This window comes from Arvicola amphibius, chromosome 10 (genome assembly GCF_903992535.2).
Source record: "Arvicola amphibius chromosome 10, mArvAmp1.2, whole genome shotgun sequence".
Classification (NCBI taxonomy): Eukaryota; Metazoa; Chordata; class Mammalia; order Rodentia; family Cricetidae; genus Arvicola; species Arvicola amphibius.
In genome coordinates this window covers 94,410,299-94,428,407 of record NC_052056.1, presented here as the reverse complement: position 1 = coordinate 94,428,407, position 18,109 = coordinate 94,410,299, and the positions used below count along the sequence as shown (strand labels likewise).

The window sequence follows — 18,109 nt, the reverse complement described above, 5'->3', positions numbered from 1 at the left end:
TTTTATTTGTATTTAATATGTATGTATGTATGTGGTACATGGGTGTCACCTGTGGAAGTCAGGGGACAACTTAATGGAAGTCATCTCTCTCCTTCCACCCATGAATCAAACTTTGATCAACAGGCTTGGTGGCAAGCACCTTTACCCACTGGGCCATCTTGCTGGCCCCAACATTGTCAATTCAGATTTTAAACACAAAGGTTAAGAGAAAAAGAGGAGCTTGGGAAGGCAGCAAATGTGGGGTGGGCTTCTTCAAGAGTGTCACTCTGTCTAGCTTTATGTAATAGTCAAATAGGGGAAGCTGGTGAGTGCTGAAGGGATCATCTTTCAGGGTTGCTAAGGGATTTGAATGACATCACAGGGTGTTTCTTGTGGGGCACCCGATGATGTTACAACGGACAAGGTGAACTTTGTAGGGAGGTAGGATATCTTTAGTAAAAGTTACTTACCAGTCCTGTTTAAGAGTGAAATCTTACCCAAAGGTCATAAACATTCAGGCCTTAGGCCTGCACTTTTAACATAAAAGGCTTACATACAAAAGGAATATTTCCATACTGGCAGCCTTCACAACAAATGGTAATTGTAAAAAAAAAAAAAAAGCAGACTTTCCCTGGGCCGCCAACCAGTTCCCAAATCATGACATGGAAACTTATGAACGCCCAGCCTTATGTTATGCTTGTTCCACCAGCTCTTATAACTTAATTTAACCTGTTTCTCTTCATCGATGTTTTGCCTCAGAGTTTTTTACCTTTCTTTCCTTCTGTATTTCCAACTCAGTTTCTGGCTGCCTGCCTGGCCCCAGGTCTCCCTTTCTTTCTCCCTCATTCTCTCTGGAGCCTAGATTTCTTCTTCTACTTATTCTCTCTTCCCTCCAGCCCCACCTATCCCTCTCCTGCCTAGCTATTGGCCATTCAGCTTTTTATTAGCTAAGCCACACATCTTTACATAGTTAAACAAATGTAGCATGAACAAATGTAACACACCTTTACATAGTTAAAGTAATATTCCACGACCGTATTAAAAGTCTTTTTAAGATTTCTTTCCTCTTTTTTGTTTGTTTGTTTGTTTGTTTGTTGAGACAGGGTTTCCCTGTAGCTTTGGAGCCTGTCCTGGAACTAGCTCTTGTAGACCAAGCTGGTCTCGAACTCACAGAGATCCACCTGCCTCTGCCTCCCGAGTGCTGGGATTAAAGGTGTGCGCCACCACCACCCAGCATCTTTCTTTTTTTATAATGTGTATGTTTTGCCTACATGTATATCTGTGTACCCTCCAGTTCAGAACCATGTGCCATCTTCAGCTCCCTTAAGAGCCCCCGTTTCATTCAGACATTCCAGGGACATAGTTTTCACTGTCTCACTGTTGTTGTCTCCAAGCACCAACCCCTCCCACGGAAACTTTTTTTTGAAAGATTTATTATACAGTGCTCTGCCTGCATGTATGCCTGCACCTCCCATGTGCTAGGATTACTGTCTCCTGGCATGTGCCACGACACCCAACTTTCCATGTGGTTTTGCAGAGCTGTTTTATAAACTGCCAGCTTGGAGACAAGAACAGATAGAAAGGTTTCAGGCTGCAGCTGGGAGACTCACCCGCTGCAGGCACATTGCCAGCCTCCAGGAATAGGCCATATACTGCCTTCCCTAAGGATAAGTGGGTCTGCATCAAATTAGAGACCTTAATACAGGGCCTCAACCTGTGGGGTCTCAATCCCTTGGGAGTCATACATCAGATTTCCTGCATATCACGACTCATAACAGTAGCAAAATTACAGTTACGAAGTAACAACAAAATAATTTTATGGTTGGGGTGGTCACTGCAACATGAACTGTATTAAAGGGTCACAGCATTTGGAATGTTAAGAAGCACTGAATAAGATGCTCCAAGAAAGTAGTTACAGGATACAGGTGGGACTGCACAGTGTATTGGAACAAGAGAGCTGTCTGTGCTCATTCTGTTCACTACATTTAATAGAATATCCCAGTGACTGACCAGCACTGGTGGGAGGGCAAAACATATTAGTCTCTGCTCCTGTTCACCATGGTTCCCATGAAGTAGAGAGCTGAGTCTGGCCCTGCTAGAACATTTTAAGAGTATGTGGGGCCCAAAGTGGAAGGGCTGCAGGTTTGGCTCAGAAGCAAAGCACTTCTCTAGGATTCACCAGTGAGGGGGCTGGGGTGTGGCTCAGTGGTAGAGCCCCTGCCTAGAGTCCCCCAGTGAGGGGCTGAAGGTATGTCAGTGCTGAGTGATTGTCTAACATATGTGAGGTCCTGCATTCAATTCCCAGCCTAAGGTATAATAGACAGCAACAAGGAAGCTGAAGCAAGAAGTCTGCTATGAGTTCGAGGTCAGTGAGACCCTGTCTCCGAGAGATGAATGAACAGACAAGTGAGATGCACAGCAGAGAGTCCCAGGCATCTAGATAAAGTCTAAGGTAGCCAGCACTGATAAGAAAGTGTGTGGATCCTGGGCCCAAGTAACACTCAGAATTTAGCAGAGAGAAATAGTTACCAGCCAACTGAGGTGTGCCTGGTAGAGTTGGCTAACTGGTGCTCATGGCTGATGCTAACTTTCAGACTCGCGATACACAGAGGTTGTGAATGACCTGGACAAATTCGGTTTGGTGCAGTGGACAGCAGAGCCCAACTGGTGGTCTTGGAGAGTTAGGCTTTGGAGAACAGACAAGTTCTTCAGTGGGACCCAGAGGGGCGATTTGTTAAGGACACCCTCGTGGGTGCACTGGGCAGTTCTCAGTGTCGGTGAGGCCTTGTGGATTCAGGGTAAAGGCGACACGGTGTGCATTGATTAACTAGCCCTCAACCCCTACCTGGCCTGCAAGAAGCTAATTTAACACAACAGGGTCCCCCACCATCAGAAAAGCCAATGACTGCAGCACCCTAGGCCTCTGTGACTCCTAGGACAAGCTCTTGCACGTGGTCTGTCTTCAGGCTCCTTGTGCCTTGATTCTACTCACCATTCTTTCTGTAGCACTAGCGATGGAACTCAGAGCCTTGTGCGTGCCAGGCAGGTACTCTTCCTTTGAGTCGCATCCCCCGGCCCCTCCGGGAGCCGTCCTCCAGCACTCCCGCCCCTCCCTGGGATGTTCTAGGGAGACACTGAGCCATGCTTCCAACCACTTACTGCTTTAGCTATGCTGTAACCCCAGCCCTTGTATTACTTGAGACAGAGTCTCACTATGTATCTCAGGTTGGCCTGGAACTCACAATCCCGCTACGCTAGGATTGTAAGTGTGAGATACCACACTCACCCCTTTGTGACTAACAGAGTCTAGCTTCCTTATACCCTGGCTTCGATAGTGTTCTTGTTTCTTCTGTGAAATGTACCTTCTTAGGAAGCCCTTGCAGACTCTTGCAGGAGAATGAGGCGCCACAGACCTTTGTAGGGGGTGAAGGAGTCTTAGACCCTCTGGCACTCATCCAACCCCACCACACTCTGTCCTGTGTGCTCCTTGCTTCCCAGCACCCTCTTCCTCACACACACATGCTCCCCACCACCAGTCACCACCTCACCCATATCCCCTTTTCTGGCTGCTCTGGGCTTCCCCTGTGTGAACTGGACCATGCACTTGCCAGCAGACCCCCAGTCTTCAGCTCAGGGCACCATGCCCCCACCTCATTTGTGGGCCATCCCTCTATCACTGCACCCTGAACACACACTCCCCCCAAGGGTTACACCTCAGCTGTGATATCTCAGAGCCTTTGCCTTTCCCCCATCCCTGCCTTCAGTCATTGCTAGACTGGTGTCTCTCCAGCCTCCATGTCCAGTCTCAGGTTCCCAGATCCAAGTACCCTAATCATTTACATCTTCCTACTTGAAGAGCCACACCAAACTGCTGCCCAATTTGATGGTTCCAGGTCCAGGCTCAGACCTCCTCTCTTGGGTTCAAACAGGGTCCTTAACCCCCACTTTCCCCTCCTACTGCCACCCTGAAGTCTCCCTGGGCTCCCCAAGTCAGATAGCTTGCCCAACACCATGGACTCCCTAGAAAACAGGCCTAGAATTCGGGCTCAGTTCTGGAACATTCCACCTCAGGACCTTCCCTTTTTGCCACATGCCATCTAGAGATATGCCCGAAACACGTTAGTATGCATGTCCTTACTTCCAACCAACAAAGCAGCCACTGGCAGCGTTCTACATCAGATCTGTAGCTGAGGTCCCTCGAGCAGGGTGTAATATCAGTTACTTTTCTCGTTGCTACACCAAAATGCCAGACCAAAGGAACTTCAGGAGGAAGGGTTCATTTGGGCGCAGACTCTGAGTCCAGTCCTTCGTAGGAGAGAAGGCACAGCAGCAGGAGCATGGGGCGGCTGGTCACATGGCAGCCACAGTCTGGAAGCAGAGAGAGCCTAGCCGGCGCTGGTGCTCAGCTCACTTTCTCCTTTTTATCCAGTCTGAGACACCAGCCCACCAGATGGCGCTGCCCACATCCAGGGTGGGTCTTCCATCTTTCTTCAGTTGACAGTCTAAAAGCTCTCTCACAGACACACCCGGAGGTCAGCTAGATGCTTCCAGATCCTGTCAGGTTGACAGCTGTTATTAACCATCACAGACTCCAGGCTTCTCATCCTGGTGTGGAGTGGTAGGTTTTAGCACAGAGTGTCCCAGACCCTGTCCCTTTGACCTCAACCCACAGCCTCCCTGCCCAGCTTCTGCCAGCCTCTCCTCTGTGCCCACTTTCAGCTGCACATCCACACTGGCCAACAAAGTCATGTCTTCAGAGTTGACCTCCCCAGAGCCTGAACCCCAGCGCAGATCCCTTCAGTGCTGATGTCGTATCTGAGAGCATTTACAGCCATAGTGGCAAGGTCTCCGGACAGCGGAACACACTGTCCACAGATGAGCTGACCTCGCCTCCAACTGGCCTGGGCCTCCCTGAGGCCTGAGGGTCTGCTCTCGGGGCACCTCACATATGCCCAGAATGTCACTGGTGTGCTCAGGCAAGGACCTGCCTTCTGCTCCCAGGAACCCGCTGGACACTGCACATCTTTCCTGTGTCCATGGGCAGCTCTGGGAGTCTCAGGTTGCTCTCATGATGAAATGGCCACAGACTGAAGACAGATAAGACAAATAGGCCAAGATCGCTGATCTAAGCCCCAAGCAGTGACACAGGAGAGTTTTCTGAGTCCCTGGTAAGTCCCTGTGAAGATTTACACGCTTCTCGGGACCCAGGTTCATTGTGGATGGGTGGCTTCTCCATAGGCTTCCCCCAGCCCTGTCTCTCTAGGCCATGGCACAGGTCCTTTGATATAGGACCATTCATGGGCAAGGTCTAGTTCGTGAATGTTCAGAAACTGAACCTATCCCTTCCTTCCACCTGACTACCGTTTTCCTCTGTAAATGTCTCCCGGAACCCTGTGGCTTTCTGTGGCTCTCTTCCCCTCTGTCTCAATGCTCCTGTCTATCCACTTTCCTGAGTCTGCACAGTACCATGAGGAAGTCGGTTCTGCAGTCCCTCCACTAGTCTGGGTCAAAGGAGTCTACATGAGGTCAGCAAGCCATGATACTGTACTCTCTCCGCATGGGGGTCACTATGGTCTAAACTCAACCTTGCCATCCACAGCTGTCCCTCATGGCCTGGTCTTGCCCTGGGGTCCACCCTCTGCCTTACCACCTTATTTCAATCAATACCACCTACCCTTGTGATCCAAATGAATGGCAGCCATCCACAGGCTGAGCTGTGGAGAACATGGAGGTATATAGGAACAGGCAGAGCAGCAGGCAATGCCGTGGGGACAGGCCGAGGGTGGCCTGTGAAGTGTGCAGCATCTCTCCACAACTGCTCAGAACTTTGAGGTGCAGAAAAGGCTTGGTGTGTGTTGGGATGACAGGGGGCTTTCCCCAGCCTGTGGCCTAGAGCCCAGCTATCAAACTCAGATACTCCTGCTTGAGTGCTTGCCAGAGAGTCACTAAGGCTGGCCAAGTACTTGAACTATTTTCCTGTCAGGGCTCACAGGAGCCTCTGGACTTCTGAGGCCATAGTGCCCCCTAGTGGCCATAGGCAGGACTTTACGTGAAGTTTATTGTCACAGCGTGCTTGCTTGCTTTTTCCTTCCTTCTTTCCTACCTACCTACCTTCCTTCCTTCTTTATTTATCTATTTAATGTGTATAAACACTTTTCTGAATGTGCAGATGTGAACCACATGTGTGACTTGTGCCTGTGGAGGTCAGATGAGGGTGTTGGATCCCCTAGAACTAGAGTTACAGATGCTATCATGTCGATGCTGGAAACTAAACCCACGCCATCTGCAGGAGCTGTTAAAAGCTGAGGCATCGCTCTGCCCCCCTACTATAACAGGTTTTTCAAATGAAAGCCAGAAAGGGTGATTTCTCTTCCAAAACTTGAGGTACAAGGAACCCTCAGTGGTAGAGCCCCTGCCCAGAATCCCCCAGTGAGGGGCTGGGGTGTGGCTCAGTGGTAGAGCACCTGCCTAGAGTCCCCCAGTGAGGGGCTGGGGTGTGGCTCAGTGGTAGAGCCCCTGCCTAGACTCCCCCAGTGAGGGGCTGGAGTGTGGCTCAGTGGAAGAGCCCCTGCCTAGAGTCTCCCATGAGGCACTGAAGGCATGGCTCAGCAGCAACAAGCTTTTCTAGCATGTTTAAATGTTCAAGGCCTTGGGTTCTAGAACCCAAGAAGTTGTGGGGGTGCCTTCTTGATAAAACCCATAGCTCTTGGATAGGAAAAGAACAGGGTTACAAGTCAGGAGACCTTGAGTGGTCACCCCATTACCTCTGTCTCCACCATTGCCTCTGAAGCCTCATCTGTGGTGAGTTCCTGAGTTGGGACAGCTCCCTGCCTGCCTCACTGCACCCTATTCCCTCCGACCTCTGAGCACCCCAGGGTGCCAGCCTGTGGGCCAGTGCAGGAGCAGAGAAGGCAACTAGAGCTCTCGGGCATTCATGCTTTCAGTCTGGGGAGCGTCCGGCAGGTACCGAGGATCCCTGTGCCCCAGACTTCTCTGATGGCCGCGTCTTCCTTTCACCGCAGGGCGCTGTGCGGAGCTGCAGATCCGCCTCACCGAGGCCACCGCCAAGGTTGTTGAACAGAAGGAATTGATTGCCCGCCTGGAGCAGGACCTCAGCACCATCCAGTCCATCCAGCGGCCTGATGCTGAAGTAAGCCTCTGCCTACCCTGCTCACTGAGCCCCCACCCAGGGTCCTGGAACCCCAAAGCACTGGCCTCCCAAACCAGAGCCGTCCCCCCGGCCTCCCCATAGAGGTTTCATTGCCCCATGGAAAACACCTTCATTCCAACCCCAGAGCAGATGCCACACATCTTGCTCCAGCCGGCAGAGAGCACCCTGCGGCCTGAGGCCAGCTTGTGTCCAGGCACTAAAAGTCAGGGGCAAAGCAAGGTCACATGGACCCACTGCACAGCTGATGGCCCAGAGCTGCCTAAAGGAGCCACCTGTCACTTTAAATGTTTGAGGTTTATTTTATTTTATGTGTTTGACTGTTCTGTCTGCCTGTATGTCGGTGCAGCATGTGCTTGCAGTGCCCGTGGGGTTGCAGGCAGTTGGGAGCTGCCTTCTGGGGCTGGGAATCAAACCTGGGTCCTCTGGAAGAGCAACCAAAGCTTTAACATCTGAACCATCTCTCCAGCCCCCTCATTTTAATTTTTATTATTCATTCGTTCATCCCACAGTGTTCGAGTAAGTCTTGTCTTTTCCTTTTTATCCTTCAGGGAGCTTCTGAGCAAGGCCTAGAGAAGATTCCAGAACCCATCAAGGAGGCCACAGCCCTGTTCTATGGTGAGGAAAGACTGACTGACTAGCACTTGCCCAGGGAGTTGGGGGCCAGGGAAAGCACTTGGTGCGTGTTGAGAACTCAGATCCCCAAAGTGTATGTTCTCCCTCAAAGAAAGAAGGGGGCCCATCCCAGCAGTGTCCGCCTCCCCGTGGTTTACCAGTGACCTCAGAGAAGAGATACAGGGGGAGAGCTCCCAGCCACAGAAGGAAAGCCATCCTCTGCTGTATCCAGGCCAGAAGCCTAGGCTTCCTGGCCCCCCAGTTTCCTCAGCGTTCTCATGCTTTAGTGGTCCTCCACCCCAACCACCATCACCGTCTCCACCATTGCGTTTGGAGCTACAAAGATCTGGTGTCAGTTCCATAGATGGAGCAGCCCCAGCACACCTCACCTGATGGCTGCAAGGCTTCCTGCTCAAGTACCAGAGACACGGGGAGGGGAAGGTTGGGACCTGGCATCTGACAGTGCAGGTGGTGATCAGTGTCCTAACACCCAAGCCATTTCCTGCTGCCTCCTAGGACCCTCGGTGCCAACCAGTGGGACCCTTCCAGAAGGTCAGGTGGACTCCCTACTTTCCATCATCTCCAGCCAGAGGGAACGTTTCCGCACCCGGAACCAAGAGCTGGAGGCTGTGAGTCACACCCTGCTCCCTGTCCCCTCAGAGGCCTCAAATCTGCATGCACAAATATGAGAAGGCACAGGCTTAGGGGAAACAACCTATGCGTCAACAAGCAAGATTAGATGTGTTCTGTGCCGTGGAGACGTCCCGAGGAGGCTGTGCCACTTGGGGCCTTGAGAACTGTCCAGGGACTCAAAGAAAAGAACATGAGGGGTTTTCCAGGGTTGGAGGAAAGAGACATAGGACACAAGACCGGTGGACACCAGACAGCCTGGCTGGAATACCCTCATAGGCTTTGACAGGAGTGAGGGACTGCAGCAGTGGAGGGCCCATGGGCACTCGGGCAGAAAGCCCCTGGGTGCAGCGGGCCGTGGAGGAATAGCTGCAGCACATTGGAGAACGGGAAGCAAGATGGATGGAAAAGCATAGGGCAGACCCCCATCAAAATGAACTGTATGCCAGGACTGGTGGCACAAGTCTATAACACCATTTTCTAAAGATGCTGAGGCAGGATGATATCTTAAATTCAGAGCCAGCCTGAGCAATTTAGCAAGACCGTCTGTCAAGAAAAGGGACTGAAGATAAGTCAGTGGTAGAGCTAGGGGTGTGGCTCAGTGGTAGAGCCCCTGCCTAGAATCCCCCAGTGAGGGGCTGGGGTATGGCTCAGTGGTAGAGCCCCTGCCTAGAATCACCCAGTGAGGGGCTGGGGTGTGGCTCAGTGGTGGAGCCCCTGCCTAGAATCCCCCAGTGAGGGGCTGGGGTGTGGCTCAGTGGTGGAGCCCCTGCCTAGAATCCCCCAGTGAGGGGCTGGGGTGTGGCTCAGTGGTAGAGCCCCTGCCTAGAATCCCCCAGTGAGGGGCTGGGGTGTGGCTCAGTGGTAGAGCCCCTGCCTAGAATCCCCCAGTGAGGGGCTGGGGTGTGGCTCAGTGATAGAGCCCCTGCCTAGAATCACCCAGTGAGGGATTTTGGGCATGGGCCAAGGGTAGTACACTTACCTGGCATACATAGGTCCTAGGTTCCATCCCCAGGACTACAAGCAAAAGAAAGAAGGCAGGGTGCAGCAGATGGAAGGTTTGGGGGTTTGTGGTTTCAGACCTTTCAGTCTATGATGGTTTGTCACTGTTGCCTTGGACCTGTGGCCAGGCAGCACATCGTGTGAAGTATATGACCAAGGCAAGCTGCTTACTTCATAGATGCCAGCTAGCGAAGAAACAGGGAGGATTTAAATCTCAGTATTTCCTCCAGGGGCACACCTCAATGGCATAGCTTGCTCCCATAAGGCCCCACCTTAAGGTTCTTCCACCTCTGAATAGTGCCCAGCACCAGAGACTAAGTCTCCTGCATATGATCTTTGAGTGCACATGATCCAAATCGTAAGGCTAGAGAGGGTCTCAGCTTAAGAGCACTTGTTGCTCTTATGGAGGACCCAGATCTGGTTCCCAGCACCAGCATGGCAACTCACCACTGTCTGTGAACTCTAGTTCCAGGGGATCTGACACCCCATTCTGGCCTCCGTGGGCACTAGGCATATAGTGCACACACATACCTGCCGACACATCAAATAAGTAAATCTTTTTAAATTTTTATTGTAAAAATCCAAATCATAACGAATAGCAAATTCAAATGTGAAGAAATTGGCCTTTCTGTGACAGTACTTTCTAGAGGAGACTCTGAGTCAGCAGTTCAAGACCATGGGCGGCTGGGAAATGCTCAGTGGGTAACGTGCTCTGTGTGCAAACATGAGGACCTGAGTTCAATCCCCCACACACCAAGGCATGGGCACAGAAAGAGTCCTGACAGATGGAGACCTCCTCTCTGTCCTTCATCCCCCCTTGCCCTGACTTCATTCACAGGAGAGTCGCATGGCCCAGCACACCATCCAGGCCCTGCAGAGCGAGCTGGACAGTCTACGTGCTGACAACATCAAGCTTTTTGAGAAGATCAAGTTCTTGCAGAGTTACCCTGGCCGGGTAAGCCCCTGTTAGCCCCAGAGAGACCAGGTGGGGAGCGAGGTTGTTGGAGTACTTGAGGTCAAATTGGGGCGGATTGGATGGTAGTCAGGACCGGGGGACTCGAAATGATATTTGTGCGCGCGCACACACACACACACACACACACACACCTGTCAGATATCCACTCTGTGCATGGAACAAGCCACTAGAGAGAAATGCTATAGAGGTTCATTCAGAACCAGCCAGAAGCTATCACACAAGTCAGGGCACAAGTCCAAGGTCCTCAACCAAGGCCTCACTAGCTCCAGCCACCCCTCTGTGATACAGGGATGGTCTGCCAGCTCACCCTAGACTGGGGATGTAACACTTGTGTGCTAAACATGTAAGACAGCCCCTGGGCACTAAGAATGTGATGGGGACATTGTTTTTAAGACAGGGTTATGTGTATGTACCTCAGGCTGGCCTCAGAGTTACTTGTAACTAAGACTAGCTTTAAACCTGCAATCCTCCTGCCTCCACCTCCCCAGTGCTGGGATAGGATGCACATGTCATCATACATAGTTTGAATTAATGTGTTTTAAACAACAAAAATAATTTAAGACTCTTTTATGGTTATGGTGTCTTGGTTTCATGTATGTCTGCACACTACACGTGTGCCTGATGCCCAAGGAGGGCAAAAGAGAGCATTGGATCCTGGAACTGGAGTTACAGAAGGTTGTGAGCCTCTTTGCAGGTGTTGGGAACTGAACTCAGGTTCTCTGGACGAGTAGCTGGTTCTCTTAAGCTCTGAGCCATCTCTCCAGTCCCCTTGCAATTTTTTTTTCAAGACAGGGTTTCTCTGTGTATCTTTAGCTGTCCTAGAACTCACTTTGTAGACCAGGCTGGCCTCGACCTCACAGAGATCTGCATGCCTCTGCCTCCTGAGTGCTGGGATTAAAGGCATGTGCCACTGCACATGGCTCACAACTTGTTTTTGTTGTTGTTTTGGTTTGGTTTTTTATTGACGAAGCACGGTAGTGCCTGGAGATGGTGGAAGGCTGGCGCAGGAGGCTCACCAATTTGAGGCCAGACTAGACTACATAATGAGATTCTGTCTAAAAAGAAGAAGAGTGGGGCCGGGCAGTGGTGGCGCACGCCTTTAATCCCAGCACTCGGGAGGCAGAGGCAGGCGGATCTCTGAGTTCGAGGCCAGCCTGGTCTACAAGAGCTAGTTCCAGGACAGGCTCTAGAAACTACAGGGAAACACTGTCTCGAAAAACCAAAAAAAAAAAAAAAAAAAAAAAAAAAGAAGAAGAAGAAGAGTGGTTGGAAAGACACCATTTTCTGACCTCTGTGGGCACTGCACACATGTGGTACACATACAGGCAAACCACTCATAGACATAAAAAATTTTAGAAAAAACAAAAAATAAAAAGATCACCCATAATGTACACCCCAAAAACAAATGAACAGGAAAGACCAGAAACCTGTTTGTTGTGGGGACTTCTGTCAACCCCCAGGCTTCTCAGGCAGAGTCCACCATATGCACAGAAACCCTCTCAGTAGCTCAGGGAAGGACAGAGTGGGTAATAAGGCTAGGGAGATGGTTCAGTGGGCAAAGCCTGCGGACTAGAGTTCAGATCCCACACTCCCCTGTAAGTGAGAGCCTGGAGGACCATGGAGGTATGGCAGCCTGCCTGTACTTCCAGAATTCAGAAGGCAGAGAGGCAAGCTCTAGCTAGACTAGCCATACAGACAAGCTGTAGTTCAAATGAGAGATCCTGCCTCGATGGATAAGTGGAGTATAACTCCTGACCTCAGGGCTCCCATGTGCACACGCACACGCACACGCACACGCACACACACACACACACACACACACACACACACACGGGGGAGGGGAGGGAGGGAGGAAACTGAGACTTCTATGGTCCTAAGACTCTTGGCCCATGAACACTGTTCCCACTCAATTGAAGCAAGAACCCTTCTTGACCACTAGAGGGCACCCAGGCTCTGTAAACCAATGTGCCTCTTCTGCAGGGTACTGTCTGCCCCTTTGGCTCTCAGTAACCTGCAAGCCATTCATCTAGCTCAGTGGCACTCGCCTGTTGGAAGGCTGAGACAGGAGGACCACTTGAGGCCAGAAGTTCAAAGTTCCCAGAACACAGATACACACACACACACACACACACACACAGAGCCACCCCCATGCACTGGGAACAGCTGTCTTCTCTGTCTTCTATCTTTTCTAAGATGTAGCTCCCCAGAGGTTTTGTTCCCCATTCTTGGGGTTGGGAAATGAAGGGAGAAAACTCAAGACCCTAGTCATGCCGTAACATGCAAGCCACCAGCCATATTAGCACTGTCACCCTGGCACCCTCTCCCAGCTCTAACCCTCCCTGTCCTGGAGCCCAGATCCCCAAGCCAGGTGACTGACTGGGTCTCTCTGCTCCCCCCTGTGCAGGGCAGTGGCAACGATGACACCGAGCTGCGCTACTCCTCCCAGTATGAAGAACGCCTGGACCCTTTCTCCTCCTTCAGCAAGAGGGTTCGTGAATAGGGACCTGGGACTGGGGATGTGGCTCAGGGGTAGAGTGCCTTCCTAGAGTCCCGCAGTGAGGGTCTGTGGGCGTGATTCAGAGCCCTTGTCTGCTGTGGGTGAGCATCCTCTGCTCCGTGTGCCCTGTCTACTCGGGCATACCACCCCTTCCCCTGGAATGCCTGAGCCACCTCTGCATAGCCCGGGTGTAGTCTCCATGGAAGGCCAAGTGGTCATCTAAGGTGTGTGTCAGTGAACTGCAGGGGTTCTCAACCTTCCTGATGCTGCGACCCTTTAACACAGTTCCTCATATCGTGGTGACCCCCAGCCATAGAATTATTTTCGTTGCTACTCCATAGCTGTAATCTTGCTCCTGTTGCAAATCATAAATGTAAATATCTAATATGTGGGATGGTCCTAGGCAACCTCTGTGAAAGGGTCGTTTGACCCCAAAGGAGTTGTGACCCACAAGGTGAGAACCGCTGGTGAACAGGGTAACCCAGAATACACCTGCATGGTCAACCAGATCAGCAAAGGGGTTACAACTCCCTGTGGCAGTCACTGGTGACAGGAGCCACCCCAGGCTCCCTCCCTCCTAGACTACAGAAGCCCTGCCCATGAAGGACTTCCCTATAGTTAGAAGGAGATACTAGACCGGGGCCATAGGTTGGTAGGGAGCCCAGGCTGTCATACTGAGTGCAACACCAGATTGGGCACCAGGGAGTTCCCAGAAGCTCTCTATTGTGGTAAAGTGACACCCGTGTTCAGGCAGCCTTGCACAGGTGGGGTCCCTTTTTGTGGGACCCTCTCTTCATGTCTCTGTCTTCAGGAGCGGCAGAGGAAGTACCTGGGCCTGAGCCCTTGGGACAAGGCCACCCTTGGCATGGTAAGTCCATATCCCTGTATTCGCCTGTGCTGTACCTATGTCCTTGGCCTTTAGCTCCTTCTGAAGGAGCCCCGAGTCACACAGACCCTCTTCTGGGTGATCCACCTCTAGAACACGATGGCCTCTGGGGCAGCTCATCAGGTGATATTGGTGCCTGTAGTTTTGGGAATGGGTTTGCAGGAGGCACATTCACTAGAAACTGTATCAGTGACTCTGCAGATAAAGGATTTGTTGAGCGAACGGGAACTGAGTTTGAGACACGGTACCCATGTAAAAGAGTCTGGTGCCATGGCAAGCATCTGAACCCCAGCACTAGGGTGGTGGTGGTGGAAATGTGCAGCTTGCTACCAGGCCAGTCTAGCCAAATCTGATTCCACGTTCTCGGAGAGACCCTGTCTTTTTTTTTCCTAATTTTTTTATTACTTTATAAATAATACCATTCAAACTTTTCACTTCCTCCCCTCCTCCCACTTCCCTCCCATTCCCCCACTCACTCTCTCCCCTCCCGCTCCAGTCCTAATAGAGGGCAGGGTACCCTGCCCTGTGTGAAGTCCAAGGTCCTCCCCACTCCATCCAGGCCTCAGTAGGTGAGCATCCAAACAGAATAGGATCCCAAAAAGCCAGTACATGCAGTAGAGACAAATCCCAGTGCCATTATCATTGGCTTCTCAGTCTGCCCCGATTGTCAGCCACATTCAGAGGGTCCAGTTTGATCCCATGCTCGTTCAGTCCCAGTCCAGCTGGATTTGGTGAACTCCCATTAGTTCAGCCACACTGTCTCAGTGGGTGGATCATCCCCTCGTGGTCCTGACTTCCTTGCTCATATTCTCCCTCCTTCTGCTCTTCAACTGGACCTTGGGAGCTCAGACCAGTGCTCCGATGTGGGTCTCTGTCTCTATCTCCATCTGTCGCTGGATGAAGGTTCTATGGTGATATTCAAGATAGTCATTGGTCTGACTAAGGGACAAGGCCAGTTCAGGCACCCTCTCCTCCTCTACCCAGGGTCCTAGCTGGGGACATCCCCATGGACACCTGGGAACTCCTCTAGAGTCAAGCCTATTGCCAACCCCACAATGCCTCCCTTAATTAAGATACCTTCTTCCCTGCTCCCATATCCATCTTTCCTCCATCTCAACCATCCTACTCCCCCAAGCTCTCCCCAACCCTCCACTTCTCCCTTCTCTCTCCCCCTCTCCCCTTCCCCTCACCCCACCCCATCCCCATGCTCCCGGCTTTTGCCTGGCGATCTTAAAAAAAAAAAAGTTGATCAAGGCATACTGACAATACTTGAACAATACTTGGGAGGCAGAGGTAGGCAGACCTCTGTAGTCAAAGCCAAGTGTGCCTCTGGCTTCCACAGGCATGTGCACACAAAAACACACAAAGAAATTACCTCTGTAGCCTACGTACCCCATTCGTCACAGGGGGCAAGTGGGTTCCTGCTGCCAGCCCATCCCTTCCCCGGCCTGCAGAGCCCTGAAGGAAGGAGCACAGAGCAACCCCATGCCCACCTTCCCCTTTGTTTGCCTACAGGGACGCCTGATTCTCTCCAACAAAATGGCTCGCACCATTGGCTTCTTCTACACCTTGTTCCTGCACTGCCTGGTCTTTCTGGTGAGCATGCACACATCAGCCAGGGGTGTCTCCAAGCTCTTCTGGGCAGCAGGGCACTGTTACTGTGTGGAAGATTTCCAGAGCCTCCTCAGTGCCACACCCTCAGCTCTGGCTCACTACTGTCTCCTCCCCAACTCCAAGGACTCAAACTCATTTTAGAGATAAGGGAAAACACAACACCAGGCCCCTGGCTGGGGAGAGCTGAGCCACTTTGAAGAGGAAGCCATGGACCCTGTCCTGGAAGGGCTTTGAGGAAAGACTGGGTGAAGAAATAGGCATGCAGATCAAGGCCTGTCATCCCAGCTACTTGGGAGGTTGAAGCAGAAGGATCACAAGTTCAAGCCCTGCCTGTGCTACATAGCATGTTCAAGGACAGTCTGGACAACTTAATGAGGCCTTCTCTCAGAAAGTAAAAAGAGGACTGGAGATATAGTTTAGCAGTGGGGGACCTGCCCAGAACCCCCCATTGAGGAACTGGAGGCATGGCTCAGTGGTAGAACACCTGCCTAGAATCCCCCAGTGAGGGGCTGGGGTGTGGCTCAGTGGTAGAGCCCCTGCCTAGAATCCCTCAGTGAGGGGCTGGGGTGTGGCTCAGTGGTAGAGCCCCTGCCTAGAATCCCCCAGTGAGGGGCTGGGGTGTGGCTCAGTGGTAGAACCCCTGCCTAGAATCCCCCAGTGAGGGGCTGGGGTGTGGCTCAGTGGTAGAGCACCTGCCTAGAATCTTCCCCCACCCCCAGAGGCTGGGGGCATGCTTCAGGGATAGGATACCTGCTTAGCGTATGTAAGGCCTGGGTTCCATTTTCTGCATTGGTGGGAGGTTAAGGCAGGAAAAGAGCAGGCCTAACTAGACCCCCAGGGAACAGACAGTGGGCTGCCCAGAGAAGGCCCACACGCAACTATCTACGCAGGTAGAGAGTGGGTTGAGGGCAGTAAGGACATGGGGCTGAGTGGTGCCTCTATCCACCAGATAGAGGGAAATAGGTGTGGACTACGCATTAAAGGCTGCAGCATCAGGAACCACTGCTCCCTACTAAGAATGGTGAAAGATAGCCCCGGGGCTAGCCTGGTTTCCTAGTCCGGTGCTCTTGTGGAATCTTCCCACAGTGGTAGGAGGCTAACTCGAATAACTGTGTCTGCTGCGTTCTAAGCATCTACCAAGTAGGCTGGCTCGGAGTATCTCCAAGGCCACCCACCCTAGGACTGGGCCATGGCCTAACAGCTATAGGTGGCAATGTCAGCTGTCATGGTGTCTCTGCCTGACCAGGTGCTGTACAAGCTGGCATGGAGTGAAAGCGTGGAGAGAGACTGTGCTGCCACCTGCGCCAAGAAGTAAGGATGTCCCTGGTCCTCCCAAACCTAGAGCCAAGCCTCTGTGACCCCCAGCACTAGCTCCAAGCTCCGTGATTTTGCTGCTGTTCAGGCCCTCTAACACAGCTCCCCTCCTGGTGTCCCCAGGGCTCTAACACAGCTCCCTCCTGGTGTCCCTAGTCCTGTGCTCACCCATCTTCTTCTATACTTAGTCTCAGCTTCATTCCTGTTCCCTCAGGTTTGCTGATCATCTGCACAAATTCCACGAGAATGACAACGGGGCAGCAGCTGGTGACTTATGGCAGTGACACCCAGGCTAACTGGAGAAATGTTGGCTGCATCCCCCACTCCTGCTTGATCAGCTGCATCTAATGACATAGACTCCCCACCCCAAAAAAATCCCTCACGGAAACTGTCTCTGTCCTCAGCCAACAGCTGCCAGATGCCCCAGAGCCCCTAGAGCCCCTTTCAAAGACTGTCACAGCCCCATAGGAGCCCCAAGGTCCAAACAACGCCTGGCACCCAGCTAGGCTGGGGCCCCCGAGGCTCCACCCTCAGTCTAGTCACCTGACCTAGACTCAGCCCACATCAGAACCTCTAGCCCTGGTGGCAGAGCTTCCTGGCTGTGATAAAGCTTGTGACCGCCCATTCTGGCATTCCTATAGGCTCTCTTAGGACCCCACCCACACCACAGAATAGGTGGGAGGCTCTTCTTGGCCTGCAGGCTTTTTGTCTGCCCTATTCCCCAGGGGGGCAGGAGTTTGATTGAACTCCTCTGCCATCTCCAAGACAGGGAGCCATACAAACGACGGTTTCCACTACCCCTTCCTGCACCCAATTCATGATTTGAGTTCTGCTTGCTTCTTTAGCAAAGTATTCTGGTTTCTATAAGAGGAAGTCTCTCCAACAAGGCTCCTGTGCCTCAGGCACTTCAGACCACAGTCTGCGAGGCCCCAGCAAAACTACTTCTGGGCTAGGATAGCCAGGCCACCTCTCAGGGCCACCCATCTTCCTCAGCTGGATTTGATGCTTTCTTCAGCTTTGCATGTTTGAAATAAAGACTCCTTGCAGCCACAGTGGGGCCTTGTGTTCTGTGACTCCTCAGCTAGACACTGGGTGTCTGAGAGGCTAGAGGGTACCTGCAGCCCCATCCCCTGGCGCTTACCTGGCAAGTAGATAGGAACTCTCTCACCTTCCTATCCCCAAGAATGCTGTGAATGTGTACAGAGATTTGTTGGAACCCAGACCAGAGTGTCTGAGACTGTTGAATACAGTCCCATCCAAACCAGAATTCTATTCTTTTATTTCCAAACAACTTGTTGGATCTAACTCAGTGTTACAGTTTGCCTAGAATTCCCCCCTCGTGAGGGGCTCAAGTGTGGTTCAGTGGTAGAGCCCCTGCCTAGAATCCCCCAGTGAGGGGCTGAGGTGTGACTCAGTGGTAGAGCCCCT

The 18,109-nt window shown here is 52.0% G+C and overlaps 1 protein-coding gene across 2 annotated transcripts in view; it reads left to right on the top strand.

The window, feature by feature from the left end:
• Cux1 (cut like homeobox 1) overlaps window positions 1-17,733 on the top strand; it is a 329,866-nt gene extending 312,133 nt beyond the window's left edge. For both annotated transcript variants that reach the window (XM_038345005.1, XM_038345004.1), the window contains exons 15-23: window positions 7,002-7,129; window positions 7,699-7,765; window positions 8,279-8,391; window positions 10,233-10,349; window positions 12,775-12,858; window positions 13,679-13,735; window positions 15,269-15,349; window positions 16,614-16,678; window positions 16,896-17,733. In XM_038345005.1, the coding sequence (XP_038200933.1) occupies window positions 7,002-7,129; window positions 7,699-7,765; window positions 8,279-8,391; window positions 10,233-10,349; window positions 12,775-12,858; window positions 13,679-13,735; window positions 15,269-15,349; window positions 16,614-16,678; window positions 16,896-16,965 (782 nt within the window). In that variant the 3' untranslated portion in view covers window positions 16,966-17,733. The remainder of the gene's footprint in view (window positions 1-7,001; window positions 7,130-7,698; window positions 7,766-8,278; window positions 8,392-10,232; window positions 10,350-12,774; window positions 12,859-13,678; window positions 13,736-15,268; window positions 15,350-16,613; window positions 16,679-16,895) is intronic.
• Window positions 17,734-18,109: the final 376 nt, after the last annotated feature.